Source organism: Gracilinanus agilis, chromosome 2 (assembly GCF_016433145.1).
Source record: "Gracilinanus agilis isolate LMUSP501 chromosome 2, AgileGrace, whole genome shotgun sequence".
Lineage (NCBI taxonomy): Eukaryota > Metazoa > Chordata > Mammalia > Didelphimorphia > Didelphidae > Gracilinanus > Gracilinanus agilis.
In genome coordinates, this window is record NC_058131.1 from 202650145 (window position 1) to 202668038 (window position 17894).

The window sequence follows — 17894 nt, forward strand, 5'->3', positions numbered from 1 at the left end:
TTACTAAGTTCACTGTTCATTTCTCCACTTTCTGGTTTATGCAAGTAGTATTCAATGATTCTCAGTATTCTCATGTGGAGAGAAATGACATTTTATTTAATTTAACAATTTTATTGATTCCTTTTTGTTTTTATATTACATTCATTTCCAATTATATTTGCCTCTCTCCAGATTGTTTGATTTACTAGATCAAGTAATCTTTTGTAACAAAGAATAGAAAAGAAAGAAAAAAGGCAGGTCAGAAAAAATAACCAACATATTGATGGAATCTGGGAATTATGTATTCATTATACTACATCTGTAATCCTCTACTCATGCAAGGAAGGGAGGGAGATGAATTTTCTCATTTCTTAGACCAAATTTGATCATATTAATTAAATGGAATTCAATTTTTTTCTCAAGAATAAATTTGAGATGGAAGTTTAAAAATATCAAAAAATATCTATTTTGAATGTCATCTGATGGATTTAGAAATTTTACATTCTTTTATTTGGTTAAAGCAAAATTTGTCAGAGTTCTATGCCTAGATGAGAATCTTTCTTTTTGAATCTCTGCAGGAACCCAAAAGCCTGACTTAGACAATTCAGAATAGCATCAAGAGATCAACTTTATAATCCAGTCTAAGTGAAATTTGCTTAAAGTCAAACAATCTGTGAATATCGGTTAGTTCACAGAGTGATTATAGACTCAGTCATTTCTTATGTTCCTTTGAACATTCCTATCCATCCTACAGGTGATGGAAGCCACTGGAGCTTTTTGAATTGGGCAATGACATTGGTCAGTTTAAAGAAACTTTGATTTTAGGATTATCACTTCAACTATAGCACCAGTAATTTAATTCCTTTTTTTTGGATTCAATATGCTAACTGTCCCGACAAGCTTTTGTGTCATCTCTAAATCTGAATGCATGCCTTCATCTGAGTTATTGATAAAAATGTTATCTGTAAGTACTAGCCAAGCCTAAATCCCTGGAGCATCCCACTGGAACCTTCCTTCCAAGCTGACATTGAATCATTAATAATTGTTCTCTGAGTCTAGTATTCCACTAGTTCTGAATTCATCCAACTGTATTCTCAAGTAGCCCACATTTCTCCATCTTGTCTACAATAATAGTATGAAATTCTTTATTAAAATCATCACTACAATCTAGGTAAACTATATCTATGTAATTCCCTTTATCTACCAATTAAGTCAATAGTCAGAAAAAGAAATAAAATTATAATGATTTGTTTGGGTGAAGTAATACAAGATCTTGTAAATCATTACTTCATTTTCTACATGTTCATCATGTGTCTCTTTAATAAACTGGTCAAAAACCTTCCCAAGAAATTGATGTCAGTTTTACTGGTTTATAGTTTGTATATTCTTCATTTTTTTCTGAAAATCAAGATGTTTGTCCTTTCCTAGTCTTATGTCATGTCTCTTATTCATTGAATGCTTTTGTATTTTGTTTATTTTACATCATAATATTTTCTGGCATTCTCTTTCCTTCACCATAGAATTTATTTATTTATTTAACCTTTACCTTCTATCTTTTTTTTTTAAACCCTTACCTTCTGTCTTGGAGTCAATACTCCAATGCAGAAGAGTGGTAAGGGCTAGGCAATAGGAGTCAAGTGACTTGCCCAGGGTCACACAGCTGGGAAATGTCTGAGGCCAGATTCAAACCTAGGACCTCCCGTCTCTAGGCCTGGCTCTCAATCTACTGTGTCACCCTTCTATCTTAGAATCAATACTCTGTATTGGTTCCAAGGCAGAAGAGTGATAAGGACTAGGCCAGTGTTGGCAAAGATGTAGCACTTAGGCAGAGCTGGCACCCTGGGAGCCACTCTGTCCCCCTTCTTCCTAGTGCGTGAGGACATTTTTTTGTATGTCTCGCCCCTCTATCCAGCCACCCAAAGTAAGCACTTCCTCCTTCAGCTTTATCGGGTAATTTGGGGGCTCATAGCTTGAATTTGCCCTCTGTGCACTTGAACTCAAAAGGCTCATCAAAGCTGGGTTAGGCAATGGAGGTTGTGACTTGCCCAGGGTCATAAAAGCACCTTTATTTTTAAAAAACAAAATATAATGAATAAAAATGACCTACAGAATGACAGTCTGATGATGTCTACAATATTTTGTACCTGTAGTTCGCTTTTCTGAGTAGTAGGAATCATGGATTTTCTTCTGTTCTCTGGGTCCAAGTTTGTTTTATGCCTCCTCCTGCACACATTGCTGGTAGTTATATGCTGCAGTTTGCTAACATACATGTGTAGGTGAGAGCAATGAAGACAAGCTAACTAAATAAGTCCATTCTTTAATAGCAGTTTTTCTTTAACATGGCTATAGTGCTGTGAACCATGGATCTTTACAATCTCAGAAGAATCATAATTGCAGGTAGTCCAAAGGAGAATGGAAATATCACCTCTGGAGCCAAAAATAAAATTTTAGACTTGAAAAAGTCTTAAGGGATTATCTAATCTGACTGAAGATCCAGCCTTTTTTTCTGGTTACTCCCTGCCTCCAAGTAAGGAAATTAAAATCTAGAGAGGTGATGTAACATTTAAATGTTCATAGTTTGTAACAGAGTTAGGATGAAAGCCCAGGACTTCTTTTCTTTCACTCATGTTTCTTCAACCTTGAAATGCTACCTTCTTATGTTGACTTGCCTTATATAAAATTCAGAGCCTAGATTGGTTGACAATGCTTATATTGAATAAAGCTATGATTTATTGTATTTGCTAGACTTTGCTATCAGTTTCATTGAACAGGGTTTATGAATATCTTTATGGAAATGAAGGTGCTGGGAGTATGGGATGCATGACAAGGAATTCCAATCCCATTGTTTGGGAGAAAGGCAACTGCTTTTTCTTCCCTTTCATAGCTTGATTACTCTCAGACTTAACATATAGACTAGGTCAAGTAGGAACTTACAATTAAATATGAGTAATGGTCAACATATCTTTTGTTAAGTCATGCATGAGGTATACCTAATGGTTTTACCTTGAGGCAGAAGAGTTTAGCCACTTAAGCTTAGTTGCTTCACCAACACCCTGCACTAACAGCCATGTAACCCAAGAACCTGTTTCCTCATCTCTTTCCTGAGAGCCCTACTTGAAGGTAACTGTCCTTTAAAAGCAGTGTAATGAAGCAGTTTGATTTGCAGGGCGAGGACAGAATCACAGATGAAGCATCCTTAAGGAAATTTCACTGTAGTCAAGCAGATGTATTCCTAGAGAATATGCCTTAATTTAGAAAGCATTTTCTGCCCAGTTTGTCCTCTCTTTCTCTGATAGGCTTTTGAGCAGAGAACAAACTTCAATCTTCCTTATCCCATTTAACAAAAAGGAAGGAAATGAACTTAGAAAGTTCTTTTCTCTGATTTATTTTTATTTTACAATATTAACTTCTTAGGAAGATGAAGAAAACCCCCTCTATCTTTGTTTATTTAAGAGCTTCAGGAATAACTGAGTAAGGGTATTTTGTCCTAGGGAATCAAAATTTGGAGGGCAGTGAAAGCATTGTCTTGGATGCATTTTCTACCTCTGGAGGCTGCACTCCAGGTGACTTCATCCAGCTCTTTCTCCCCACCTTGTTAGCCACTTGTTCCAGAAACAATAATTTCTAGTTATGGCCCTGCTAATGAGAATAATCAAAGTTACCTGACTATCACAGATTTTCTTTTATCACTTGTCACCTGTTCTATTGCAATAATTTTTTTTACATTCATAAAAATTAAAAAAAATTTATTTCTGAATTTTCCCTCCTAAATTATCCCCTTACCCATTACAAACTTTATACAAATATATAGAGTCATGCAAAATAAATTTCTGCATTAACCAAGTCTAAAAAAGGTATATGCTTTTTTTTAAACCCTTACCTTCCGTCTTGGGGTCAATACTGCGTATTGGCTCCAAGGCAGAAGAGTGGTAAGGGTAGGCAATGGGGGTGAAGTGACTTGCCCAGGGTCACACAGCTGGGAAGTTTCTGAGGCCAGATTTGAACCTAGGACCTCCTGTCTCTAGGCCTGGCTCTCAATCCACTGAGCTACCCAGCTGCCCCCAGGTATATGCTTTATTCTGAGTCCATCACCTCTCTGTCAGGAGGTGGATAGTTTATGAGTCCTCTGGAATGGTGGTTGATTCCATTGTGTTGATCAGAGTTCCCAAGTCAAAAGATATTTGTCTTGTAATAACTTTTTGACTAGTCTCTGCTTCAAGCCAGGAGAAAGTATGATGTAGTGGATAGAGAGCTAGCCATAGAGACAGGAAGATGTTGATATTCTACTTCCTACATGTACTGGCTGTATGACCCCGAGGAAATCATTTAAACGCTCCATGCTTTCAGATTGCAGAAAAGATGCCAACCTCTATGGTAGAAGGCATTTTCTCTATAGTTCTATGTACAAATGAAATCAGCAATCCAGTTTTTATCCCTATTGCTCCCTGTCTCTATTTTCTCTCTTCCTAAGTCATTCTGTATAGAGCTACCGAGATAGTTTTCCTAAAGCACAGGACTGACAATGCCACCTTTCTGCTAAAAAAAAAAATCTATGGGATGAAATACAGATTCCTTGTTTTGGCATTTAAGGCCGTCTACAATTTCACTCTAACCTACTTTTCTCATTCTACCTCCTTTTCTCCATCCTGCTCTGACCAAACTGGATGAGTAGCTATTTTTCAGTCTCTTCCATTCTCTTCCATGCCTTGAATTCCTGAAGATCATATATGTCTCATGCTTGTATTATGCTCCCTTGTCATCTTGGCCCTTTGAGAGACTTCTTTACGTGGATCACCTTTTCCATGAAGCTTTCCCTCATCAGTCTCAGATGAATGTGTTCTTTCAATTTTTCCTAGAGCATTCTGCTTTGCTCTTTTATCTCACCCTATTGCATTTCTGCTTGTAATGCCTCGAACTTATTTCTGGAGAAGTCATGCTTACCACATAGATTTCAAGCTCCTTGAGGAGACAGTCTGTATCATCTATAATGTCTTCATTCTCCAGCACAATGCCTAGTGCATGGTAGGGGCACAATTAGTGTTAGTAGAGTTGAATTGGTTTTCATATTAAAGCATGTTCAGTAAAAAACATTTATGCCACTCATTTATTTAATCTGTGGGATGAGTTTTCAACACTAAAACTTCAGCTTTGAAAGCCCCAAAGGAGCTCTGAAGGGCCCCTTGAACTCCAGACTAGTTAGATGGCTCTTCATCTCAACTGACATGATGACCTCCCCCAAGGAGAGAGGCTGATTTTAAATTTCATTGGGAGTCAAACTGACACCAGGACCTTGAATTACACATTCAGTGCACAAGTTAGCTACCTATACACCATGCATTTTGGTCAAATAACTTCAAATGTAGTGCCTTGGGAAGTAGGAGAAAAGTGTACAGAAGTCAGAAGAATGAGAAGACCTGGGTTTGAATCCTGGCTCTTTACTACCTGTGTGACTGGGCAAATCATTTAATCTCCATGGGCTGTAGCACCTCACCTCCAAAATATGGCTTGGAGTAGATGTTCTCTAAGGCTCCTCTCAGTTTGAAATGTATGATCCTAAATACTGTATTAGTTCAAATATACTATTTTTCCCTTAAATCTAGCATGGATAAAACTTGACTATGGCCTTTAGTCAGGGCTATATCTTGTCATTACTGTGAATAATGAATTCTTTACAATGGTAGCATGTATTTAAAATAGCATTATTTGAAGTTAAAATCATGTAATATATGACAGTTGGTTTCTTCCCAATGCAACTATACAGTAAGAATTCAAATAATGTGACCTATTTAAAGAAATTACTATTTGTACTGAAAAAACCTAGGTTTATACTATTTCCTTTGAAAGACTTCTCACTTTGTGGTTGTGGCCTATATTTAGGATACCTTAAATTTTTGCTGCCTTTTTTTAAAGCTTTACTTTTTATCTAAGGATCACTTCTCAGACAGAAGAACCTCAAAGGCTAAGCAGTGGGGGTTAAGTGACTTGCCAAGGACCACACAGCTGGGAAGTGTCTGAGGTCAGATTTGAACATAGGATCTCCTGACTCCAAACCTGGCTCTCTCTCCACTGTGCTACCTGGCTGCCCCAATAGAGCCATTTTATTTTATTTTATTTTTTTACCCAATGGAGTCTTAAAGAAATCAGATTTAACTCCATGCCCCATTGAAATTCCAGAGTGAAATTTTAGTGGAACAATACTTTTACATAATGGAAGGGGACTACCTATCTTGAGAATCTCTTACTTTGGAAGAGCAGGATTTCTGTTTTTAAGAGGCAAGTCAGACTGATAGTGGATCCTGAAGCTGGTCTCAGAGGAAAACCTAGAGTCAAGTACTACTTTCTGTTAGTTTTGTGATCCCAGGCAAGTGACCCAATGCCCCAGACATTTCTCTTAGACTCTCAAGTGTCCAGGCAAGTGCTGATCAACATTGTCAAAGGGAATTTCTTCACTGGGAGTTTCTTATACCAATGAAAATCACAGGTCTGGTGAAAGAAATCACATGGCATTTTACAAAGTGTTTTCCTTACAGAAATCCTATAAATTGGGTTATTTATTTCCATTTTGCAAATGAGGGGCTAAGACCCAGAGAGATAAGCTGACTTTTTCATTTTCAAGAACATGGGATAACAACTGGACAGCTGCAGGCCCCATTGGTCAGTTAGTCAATACACATTTATTAAGTAACCTACTATGTACTAGGCACTGTGATAGATGCCGGGATACCACTGGTGTCCATGAAACGTCAAGGGGAAGGCTAGCACTTTGTTGGTTTGATGCCCTCTGCAGGTTTTTCGGGAGGTCATAGATAAGAGAGATGGGCTGTGAACAACGTCTTTGAAGGGATTACTTGCATAGAGATGACCAGAGATGTAGTCAAGTGGAGTTCTGGAACCAGCACTTTAATCTAAGCCTCCTGATGTTAAAGCCAGTATTTCCACTTTCTATACCACACTGCTTTTAGGAATCTTTCTTGTGATTCAGAGTTGTGGCATCCTTGGGTCACTTTCTCACTCTACCTCACACTGACCAGTGAGGCCCAGCCTGAGGCTTCCTTGCTGTAGCCTGTATCCCCAGTAATTTAGAACAAATAGGCACTGACTCCTGATTCCCACCCTGTGATGGGTTTTCATGTCTTTCAGGCTCTGCTGAGTTAAGCAGTTCCTGTAAAATCTCTCTGTGGAATTGTGGGCTGCAGATTGCTTGGCCTTGATTGGTGTGTTTGAAATATAGTGGAAGCATTAGTAGGTTTGCTGGAGCCTTTTCCTATGGCTATTTTTTCTGTCAAGTTTCTTAATGGTCATTCTATCAAAGAAAGAAAAATATCTGTCATTTTCCATCTGATTGTGGCAATGGATGGATGATTTTAGGTTGGTCAGTCTATTTGTAGTGGAGTCAGCGTGTGGGGGTGCTTGGTTTATATATTTATTTGGTTCAGTTGTGCTCAGGAAGGGCCTTCTCTGGGCTAGAAAGTACATTTGGAAAGTGTGAAATAGTATTGTAGGCACAGTATCCAGGGTCGGTGTCTCCATGGGAGATATCCTGTCTTCCTGCTGGCCTGTGTTATTTTATGTTATCTACTTTAGGCTAGGTAATGTTTTTGCAATAAAATCTCTTTAAGGCAGCCTAGTGTGCTGTGTCTCCTGATGGTTAGTCCTCTGGCAATTTGATTTCCAGGCAGATGGCTGGGGCCTTGCCAGCCTCTTTGACAAGTCCAGATATGCCTTGTCAACTGCTGATTGCATTGACTGACTAGTTGATTGCAGACTGCCCCTTCTCCTGTCATGGGATAGTGTTGTTCAAACACTGTCCTTACAGGATTAGCTGAGGCTGTGGAATTAAGTTGAAAGAGCTTTTCTCTAGATATTCTTCTTCCTTCTCCCACTTCTTTGTTGGAATATGACCTAAGGGACTGCATTTTTTACCTTTTTTCCTACGTACAACACAACACAAAGCTTACTAGAGTTGGCACTTAATAAATGCTCTGCTGGAGAAAACTTTCCTTGTTCTTTTCTGGTGCTCTACATTGTACTTGCACATACCCTCACTTACTCATATGGCAGAGCACCAGATTGGAGACTGAGGTGGATTCCTGACTCTGGTATTTATTACCCATCGGATCCTGGGCAAGTCACTTAACTCCAGTGGGCTTCAATTTCCTTATTTCTAAAATAAGGGAGCCAGACCTAATGGTCTTTAAGGTTCCTTCCAGGTCTAAACTTATGACTATGACATATTTCTCCACGTGATGATGTCATATAGTGAACTGACCTTTAGGCTAGTATTTAAGCAATGTAGGTTCTCATCTCAACTTTGCTGATATCCAGGTAACCTTGGTCCAGGGCACAATCTCCTTCTTCAGTTTCAGTGTCTATAAAAAATAAAAGAAAGTATTGTGTGTCCTCCCTGCTGTGAGGATTAGATAAGATATATATGTATATATATGGCATATATATGTACACATGCAGAAGCATATATTATCCCATCATTCTTTGTATTATCCTCGTGCCTAGGTGAGGGTACTCCACTCTCACTTCTGCCTCCTCTCTGTCATCTGTAGCTTCCTTTGAGACTCAGCCTGGCTGCTACAATTTTTCCATGATGCCTTTCCTGATTCAGCCCAAGTTTTGAGTCCTCCCTCCACCTTTTGGAGTTACTTTGTATTGACCATTTTTGTGTTCGTGTTCCCTCTAGGGAAAGCTTGAGGGTAGGTAGGGTCTGTTTAAATTTTGCCTTTGTACCCCTGCTGCCCAGCATTGTTCATTGCATAGAGGGAGGTGCTTAATAAATACTTGTCACATTGAATCAATCTGGGAAACATTAGGTTTTGATGAAGAAACGGCTGGATTTTAAGCCCACCCTGGTAGAAAAGTGATTGTCAAGGATGGAAGCAAATGGGAATACTCACCTTCCACATTCTTTTGAATTGTCTCTTACAATGTACCATAACTAATGCTACTTTGTATAGTTGGTCTGTGCGCATGTGTACAAATGTAGGCATCTGACAAGTTATCCATGTAAATGTGATACATATATATCTTTTTTATATGTACATTTAAAAATGTTCCTATGTTTTCACACACATATATCTGACAAGCTATTCTGCAAAGAGACAATATCATTTGTATGTATAGCTTGTCAGGTACATATATCCATAGACATCTAAAAGATGTGAGGGGGGCAGCTAGGTGACTGCGTGGATTGAGAGCCAGACCTGGAGATGGGTTCAAATCTGGCCTCAGACACTTCCTAGCTGTTTTGACTCTAGGCAAGTCACTTATCCCCAGTTGCTTAGCCATTACCACACTTACCAATACTTAGTATTGTAAGAGGGAAAAGAGGTTTTTTTTTTTTTTTGATTGGCTATATTAATATTTAAAGGTATGGTTGCCAAGGAACTGAATAAATACCAATTCCCAAGATGATTTTAGTAATTTGTTTACAAAATATAGGAGAGAGTGGAAGTAGAGAGATAAGAAGAGGGTAGAGTAAGAGATCTGACAACTAGATTTGTATTCAAGTCTGGGCTTTACTCCAGCAGGGCTTGAGAGGCCCAGTTGGAGAGCCTAAAAGTCAGTAATCAAGGGGTTTAGCCATGAGGGCTTTTCCCAATCAAGGGAACATCCCAGAGGCTAGTACCTCCAGGGAAGTTAAGGTAGTCAGTCAGTCTTTTTCACTCACCATGTGTAGTTCTAAGGGAAAGATTTAAGAAAAGTCTCACCAAGGTCTCAGGGTCCCAGTCAGAGCTCCTCCATATTCAAGCAATGAACAAGAAGAAAAAGGCTGAACTCACTGAACTCTCTTTGAAAGGGTCTTCTTTTGTGTCACTTCCTGTGCCGTCCTCCTAGTTTACGTGTTCAATCACAACAGATGCTTTTCTTAGGACTGCCCAGGAGGCAGTCAGTCAATTCTGATTCATCACCCATTTTTGCACACATGGGTCACAGACTTTCCCACTTGAAAATTAAGTGGAGTTGTTTACACTTTTCGTGATTAGATTTAAGAATGGTTAAAGGTAGATTTATTCTCATTATCACAGTATTGATTCTAAGACAGATGTTAAGGGTTAAAAAAATGATGTGACTGTATAGATATAAATGTAAATAATGTATGATACACCATGGATCTTATCCATGATATGTCTTATAAATTATATATGTTCTATATCACATACATGAGACATGTACATACACATATATGTATGTACATATCTTATGCATGAAAGATATGCATATATATATGTATCTATCTTACACAATAAAATCTTATACCCACAAATAACAAACTATACTGCAAAGAGACAACCACATTTGACTGTTAAATCCATAGGGAAGATGATAAATGCTAGTCACTGAGAATCCAATTGAACCTTGATATAAAGTGAACAAAATTAACTGGAATATGAACCTGCTTAATATATCCTAAAAGCATAGCACGGGATTCAATACTACTTAGCATATTCTCATATGGATTCAGGTTATATGGACATAGATCACATAAATGGCATTCATATATTTATAACATATTTCATATGTGTCAAATCCCTAATTTGCCCTGCTAGATTGTAAAGCACATGAGCATAGGAATCAGTCATATCTTAATTATTTTTGTAGAGTCTCATGTTCCTAGCACAGTGTTTTGCACATAGTGGGTACTTAGCAAATGATTATTGAGCCCAGACTCCTAAAGCTTATACTCTTAAAGGAGAGAATGCAGATATGGGCATAACTTGTGATGACTTTTTATGGCCGAACACTATCATTAAGAGGTTATGATGCATTTAACATTCAAAGCAGGGGAAAAAGGACAAAAGGATTTCCCTTCTCACTGGGTATCACAGGGCAGAAAGCATTTCAAATGTAATAATCAAGACTTGCTGAAATACCTTAATTATCTAATCATTAAAATGAAGAGGTTAAACCAGATGGCTTCTGAGGTCCATTCCAGAACTAAATCTATAAATTTTTTGGGGAAGAGTTTGTAGCTAAATTTTGAGGTACCTTAGATAGAGGATGAACATCTTTGTTTCTCTCCCAGGTGCACAATATTTTTGTGGGGCTTTTGATGAGGGAAAAGGAGAGAAATTTAAAATTGGAAGAGATCTTGAGAGAGCCATGCCCCTGTCTTTAGGCTAAGTGATGTTTAAATCACTAAAGTAGTCTTGTTCTTGTGATAGAGTTGTTTCAGTCATGTCCAGTTCTTCATGATCCCATTTGGATTTACTTGGAAAAAAATGGATTCAGCTCATTTTACAGATACAGAAGCTGAGGCAAATAGAATTGAGTGATTGATTCTAAGACAGATGGTCAAAGGCTAAAAAAAGATAAGATTGTATCTATGTATATGTAAATAATATAGGATACACCATGGATCTTATGCATGGTATGTCCAGAGTCACCTAGCTAGTAATTGCCTGAGGCTAGATTTGAACTCAGGTCTTCCTGACTTCAGGCTTGGTGTTCTGCCCACTATTCTACCCAGCTGCCCAAATTATTAAAGACTTTAGGGTTTAGAGGAGCTGGGAAGGATCTTAGTGGCTAATTTAGTCTAGTTCTCCAATTTTATAGATGAGGAAGCCTTTGGTCATGTGAATCCATCCTATTTGGACTAAAGGAAAGATGGTTCCATAGACTGCCTCAGTTGCTTCTTCAGACACGTTATCAGTTTCTATAAATAATGACTTAATGATTTCCATCCTAAATCCTTCTTGCCACAGGCAAGCCCTTTTTGTGTCATTGCCCTCAGTGGTGCTTCCTGCAAAGACTGAGGATGGTGGTCAAGCATAATTGCTTTCCATATTGTTATATTCTCCTCTCTTGATCTGAGGGAAATGTCAAAGCCATAGAAATAGCAACATCATTAGTTTTCTGTTGAACTCTTACCTTGTCTCTTATGGGCTAGGCAAATGGGGTAGTGCCCAAGGTTCCATATCCAGGGAAATATCTGAGACCAGATTTGAAACCAGGACCTCCCATCTCTAGGCCTGGCTCTCGATATGAGCAACCTTACTGCCCCACCCCACTGAGTTTTAATAGTATCTATCACCTTAGTGTTTCAGGGGGAAACTTTTGTGAACTCTTTTATAAAAGATATGTTTAAGATATACTGAATTTCAGTCTGACACATACTTTGTGTTTTAGAAGGTATGCTGAATGTGAAAAGAACCCACGAAGAAAGAAAAAAGTAAGTATTAATTTTTTTAAAGAATATAATTATTAGAAGTACTTTTTACAATTGTCATTATAATCACTATTGTCGTATCTATCTCAAAACTATCTGGCTTCTATAGGAGAATCACTAAACATTTTGATTAAACAGATGGACAGTGTCCATTTTTTTGCTGTTAACTTCATTAGAGGCCCAAAGCAAGTTACTAGCTTAGTCATTTTGAGACTCAGTAGTTTGAGTTCTGCTCCATCTTCATCCTTATCCTGCAAAATGGACTCCCACTAGTTTTCCTCCATCTACCTTCTATGATCTTGGACAATACTGCCTGGCTGCAGTGCAGTGGATTTTCATGGTCAAGACTATGCTTTTAAAAAGAGTTATCTATAACAAAAAGAGAAACAAATATGCTGCAGTTCATTAAGTCATAATTTAAGGTCTTAAAGATCCATGATTTCCTTGGTTATTCTTTCTACTGATGAGATACCAACCTCTTTAGAGCCTAACCATATGTATATGGTTTTATGTGTTGCTCTGACCAAAATAATTCTTTAGTCATTGAACCTCCCCACACATAGCTAGATAGATGCTTGCACAGCAGATATATAATCCACAGTCATGCATACTAATAGCTTTTTTTTTCACAGATGGGAAGTAACAAAAATCTCTAAAATAGATCTTCTAACAATAGAACTGTATAGTGTGTGTCTATTCAAAAAAGTTTTGATAAGAAGGTGAAAGGTTATTAGAGTTAGAGATAACTTATTTTAATTAAACTGAATCTTGGCACAACTGTGAGGCTGGGACATCTCTTATGTAATTGGAATTGTCTTTTCTCACTCCAAAGACTTTGAAGGCCCAGGGACACTCTTGCACCAGAAGATGATAAAATTAGGGGCCATTAATAGAGTTAAATTACATTATAGATATTTTGTGACAAGGAAGAATTTTCTGGGGATATATGATCTGGATGTATTCCTGGCCATATTCTGATGACTCAGGTGCCATCTTGACTTCATGGTAAGCAAAGTGCTAGGTTAAACTTGTGTAGTTGGGCATTTGAGATCTGACTTAGAAAGACAATAGACTTATTGTTTTGTATGAATCAGCAAATCCTCACTGCTAGGTCTCCATAGGGTTTAGAAGTTGTTTGGTTATTAAAATTGTTGGTGTGATCTTATCTGAATCTTCAGAATAGCATTCCACTCTTCTTATGGAAGAAGAACTAGAACCAACTGTGGCAATTCATAGAGCCATAGAATTTCAGAGGTGATAAAGACTTCAGATTTCATCTAATTCAACCCATACCTGAACAAGAATCTCTTTGATAAATTCCTTAACTAATAGTCATTCAATCTCTATGTGAATACCTCTGTTGATGAGAAATCCTTATTTCCCAAGAAAATCCATTCCACTTTTAGATAGCTCTAATCATTAGCAATTTTTTCCACATACTGAGCTTATAGATGCCTCTCTCTAATTTGGGAAATAACAAAAAACCATTATAGATAAAATTTACATGTTAGAATTTTTATATGTTGCATGCTAGAACCTTAAGGTTAGTTAACTACTTTATATACATACAGATGAAGAAAATGAGACTGAGAAGATGTTATGTGATCATCTATGGTCATATAGTGACTAACAAATGTCTAAGAAAAGATTGAAAAATCAGTTCATCTCCCTCACAAATCCAAGGGACCCTGGAGATCACCTAATCATCCTCTAAGCTTGTAGATGAGGAAACTGATACAGAGGTAACCATAACTTGGCTAAGTTACATAAACTAGTTATTGGCAGAACTAATAATTCAAACTAGGATATTCCGAGGTCAAATCACTATTCTTACCATACTCTGTCCCTTTTACTCCTTATTCCCAGCTTTATCTTTGCAAGGTTTTTGCCTGTGGAAAACATTAAAGACCTAATATAGGTGCCTTTTGGAAAGGTCAGATGCCATCATGACCAATCTTAGAGTTGGATTCTGCTTTCTGGATTGAGAAGAGAGAGGGAAATGGATGGGACCAGGAGAGGGCTCTCATTGGCTATACCTGTGACCCAGAGAACAATTCAAATACACTTAGCTCTTTTTTTGAAACTTTCCAGAAGTTTCTTGAGCCTTTTGTAGGCCCTCAGAGTCTTCAGTTTGAGTCTTGGTTCAGGGTTGGGAACCACTGTTCTATGGCAATGTGTTCCCTTTACCATCCTTCTGTTTTTAATTTCTCTTTTCTCATTTGTTTCCAAGACCCAAAGTGAATATGTTAAACTCTACACTATACTCAAGATTGCTGCTGCCAATTTTCAAGTGTCTTTGCAAGATATTTCACACCTAGTCTGATGAAAAATGAAAAAAAAATCCATCTAGAGCAGGGTTCTTAATCTTTTTTGAGTCAACCATTGGCTGTTTGATAATGCCTATTGACTCCTCACAATAATATTTTTAAATAATTGATGGAAATTCTAAATTTTAGTTAGAGGTTGGTGAAAATAAAGATTTATTTTTTTTCCTATCCACATTCATAGAGCTCCTGAAATCCATCCAGGGGTCCTTTGGGGCTTCATGTATCATGTATCATAGGTTAAAAATCCCTGCTTTAGGAAAATAGAGACTTGTGTATGGGCTTCTCTATCTGCGAAGTGTTATGTATGCAAAAAGGGTATCTGGGAACAGATATCAGCTGAGGTTTCTATGGCTTGCTATCTCTTAAAGATTTGATTCTCCATGAAAATGTGGACATTTTTGAATTCTGAATTGCAGCAACAAACAAAAATGCCATTTTCAATTTCTATCCCAAAGTCTAGATGAAAATATTTGGTAGAAACCCAATTTTGATCTTACCCAAAAAAGGGTGAGAACCCCAAATGTGACATATGCCAAGTCCATATGGCCTTTCTGTATATTGTTTGCTTTTAGTATCAAACAGATTTATGGGAAGCCATAGCACAATGCAATTCTGTTGTACTACAAGTCTTGCATCATCATCATTAAGAATTCTTTTATGAACAAAACAGTGAGCTATCCCTGAGTGCAATTGCTTGAATGTATTTGAATTGTATAAAAATTTGCCCCAAAATAATGATGATGATGGCTTTTCCTCATAATTAGTTTTGCTGCTGTCATGGTAACCAAGTGAATGAGATGATAAGGGATCAGATTTCTGAAGTATAATGTGGAAAGCACTTAAGACATCCTTAATACTAAGTAAAGGTTATTTATAAAGGAATTTGATGAGGAAGAAGAAGAAAAAAATGAAGGGTAAGGCACCTTGGGAAGAAAATAAGATGTAAGAAGACTTGGAAGAACCAGTGTGTCATAATGTATAGGTAATTGGCTTCTCTACAGGATAAGCCCTGGGTTCAAATCTTATTTCTAATACTGGGCTAGTCACAATCTTTTTCAATATCTCAGGTAATTCTCGAAGACTACACGTTTTAGAATAGTTGCTAACATGCATTGATAGAAAAACAAAAAAAGGCTCTGAACAGATGATTTCAGTTGAATTCAATAACCATTTATTAGATACTTACTAAGGGCCAGAGCATTGTGTTAGGTTCTGGGGATGCCAAGACAAAAATATATGTATTTCTGCCTTAAAAGAGTCTACTATTTACTAGGAAGAAGTGCACAGAGAAGTAAATACGAAATATTTTGGGGTTGGATTTTGGGAGAGAGCACTAACAACTGGAGAATGAGAAAATGTCTTGTACTTTGACCAAACTAGCACAGCCAGATGAATAGTGTGCTGGATCCGAAGTCAGGAGAACCTGAGTTCAATCTGACCTCAGATACTTGTTGGTTTTGTGACTCTGGACAAGTCACTCAGGCTTTGTTTTTGTCATATTCCTCTCAACTGTAAAATGGAGACAACAACAGCACTTTCCCTACAGGATGTTGTGAGGGTCAAATTAAATAATATTTGTAAAGTACTGAGCATATATGGTACCTGGAACCTAGCAATTGCTTAGAAAATGTTTAGGGAGACCTAGGAGGTGTAGTGGATAGAGTGCTGGGTTTAGGGTCAGGAAGACATGAGTTCAAATTGGACCTTGGACACTTACTAGTTGTGTCAACCCTGTGCAAGTCATGTAATCCCTTTTGCTTCACTTTCTTCATCTGTAAAATGATCTGGAAAAGGAAATGGCTCTAGTATCCTTGCCTAGAAAACTCCAAATGGAGTCACAAACAGTTAGGACTGAAATAGTTGAATAATAAGTGCTTATTCTCTTTCTCTTTCCCTTCCTTCATACAATAAGCCTGGTAGCCAGGGGATTATTTACTTTGATATTTTCAAAGATACACCTTCCCTACAAAATCACATTGGTAGATATGGAAGGGTCTTTAGCAGTCATCTAGTCCAAGTTCATTTTTTAGATTAGGAGACTAATCCCAGAAGGGATAAGTAGCTTACCTGTCACACACTGTGAGGCAGGATTTGAATTTGAGTTCCCTATCTCAAATCTGATGCTCCCACTCTGATGTACTATGCTGTGATGTTACCAGTGTGGGTCTTCTCCCTACTATTTTGGATCATAGCTTCATGCTTTAGCAGAGAATATTCTTGAGTTGTGGAAAATAATAATATTGGCTGAATCATGAAATCATATGTACGTAGCAACATCCAAGACTTTATATGCTTATTGTTGAACAATTAGATACATTAATCGCTGAGATGGAATGCCAGAAGAAGATGGGTAGTATAGCCTTTTAGTAATAAAGCAGTTGACTTCTCTCATTTGTTTTAAATAGGCAAAGTGAGCTTTAAGAATGAAATTTGAAGGGGCAGCTGGGTAGCTCAGTGGAGTGAGAGTCAGGCCTGGAGACAGGAGGTCCTAGGTTCAAACCGAGCCTCAGCCACTTTCCAGCTGTGTGACCCTGGGCAAGTCACTTGACCCCCATTGCCCACCCTTACCACTCTTCCACCTATGAGACAATACACCGAAGTTAAGGGTTTAAAAAAATCTATAAAAAAAAGAATGAAATTTGAAAGGGGCAGCATCTAGATTATAAGAAGAATAAGAATGTCTCACTGTTCCTAAATGTTTTCTTTCAGAGAACTGTAAAGCACTGGATACCATCTTCTACGACTGGACGGGTAGGTGGGGCTTTTGATAGAAGAGATTGTGGGGATGGGTCAGCAGCTATTCATCTTCTTTCCTAGCCCACTTCCACAACTAAGCATTGCTAAAAACAATAGAGGGAGTTATGAAGGCTGTTATTTTGACCATGAGTGAGTTTGGGAGTAAGGAGGAGAGAATGGAGTCCAATTCAGGTTGGAAACTGATGGGACTTGGGCTGTAGGACATTCTAGCAGTGATTTGCTGGAGATATGGGAATTGGGCATTCATGGTGGCAAGGGAGCAAGGAGTTGAGGACATAATGACCTTACAAAGTGTTCTTTAGATGATCAACTGTAAAAGGCTTAGCTTCTCTCAGGAATACAATGATCTAGGACAGTGGTTCCCAAACTTTTTTGGCCTACTGGCCCCTTTCCTGAAAAAATATTACTTAGTGCCCCCCTGGAAATTATGAAACTATTTATTAAACTCAGAATAGAATGTAATACAAAAAAAGTGTGGCCATCACCGCTACCCTAGATCACTGCAGCACCCACCAGGGGGCAGTAGAGCCCACTTTGGGAATCACTGATCTAGGACAATTCTCAAGATTTATGACACTTCCAGAGAAAGAACTATTGGAGTCAAAATGGAAATAAAAGCATATGATTTTTCATATTAGTTTATGTTTTTATTT

The 17894-nt window shown here is 37.8% G+C and overlaps 1 protein-coding gene across 1 annotated transcript in view; it reads left to right on the forward strand.

Annotated features, from left to right (window-relative positions):
* Window positions 1-17894, forward strand: part of DCDC2C (doublecortin domain containing 2C) — a 133035-nt gene that overhangs the window by 24558 nt on the left and 90583 nt on the right. The window contains exon 5 of the mRNA XM_044659566.1: window positions 12118-12160. Within this exon, the coding sequence (XP_044515501.1) occupies window positions 12118-12160 (43 nt within the window). The remainder of the gene's footprint in view (window positions 1-12117; window positions 12161-17894) is intronic.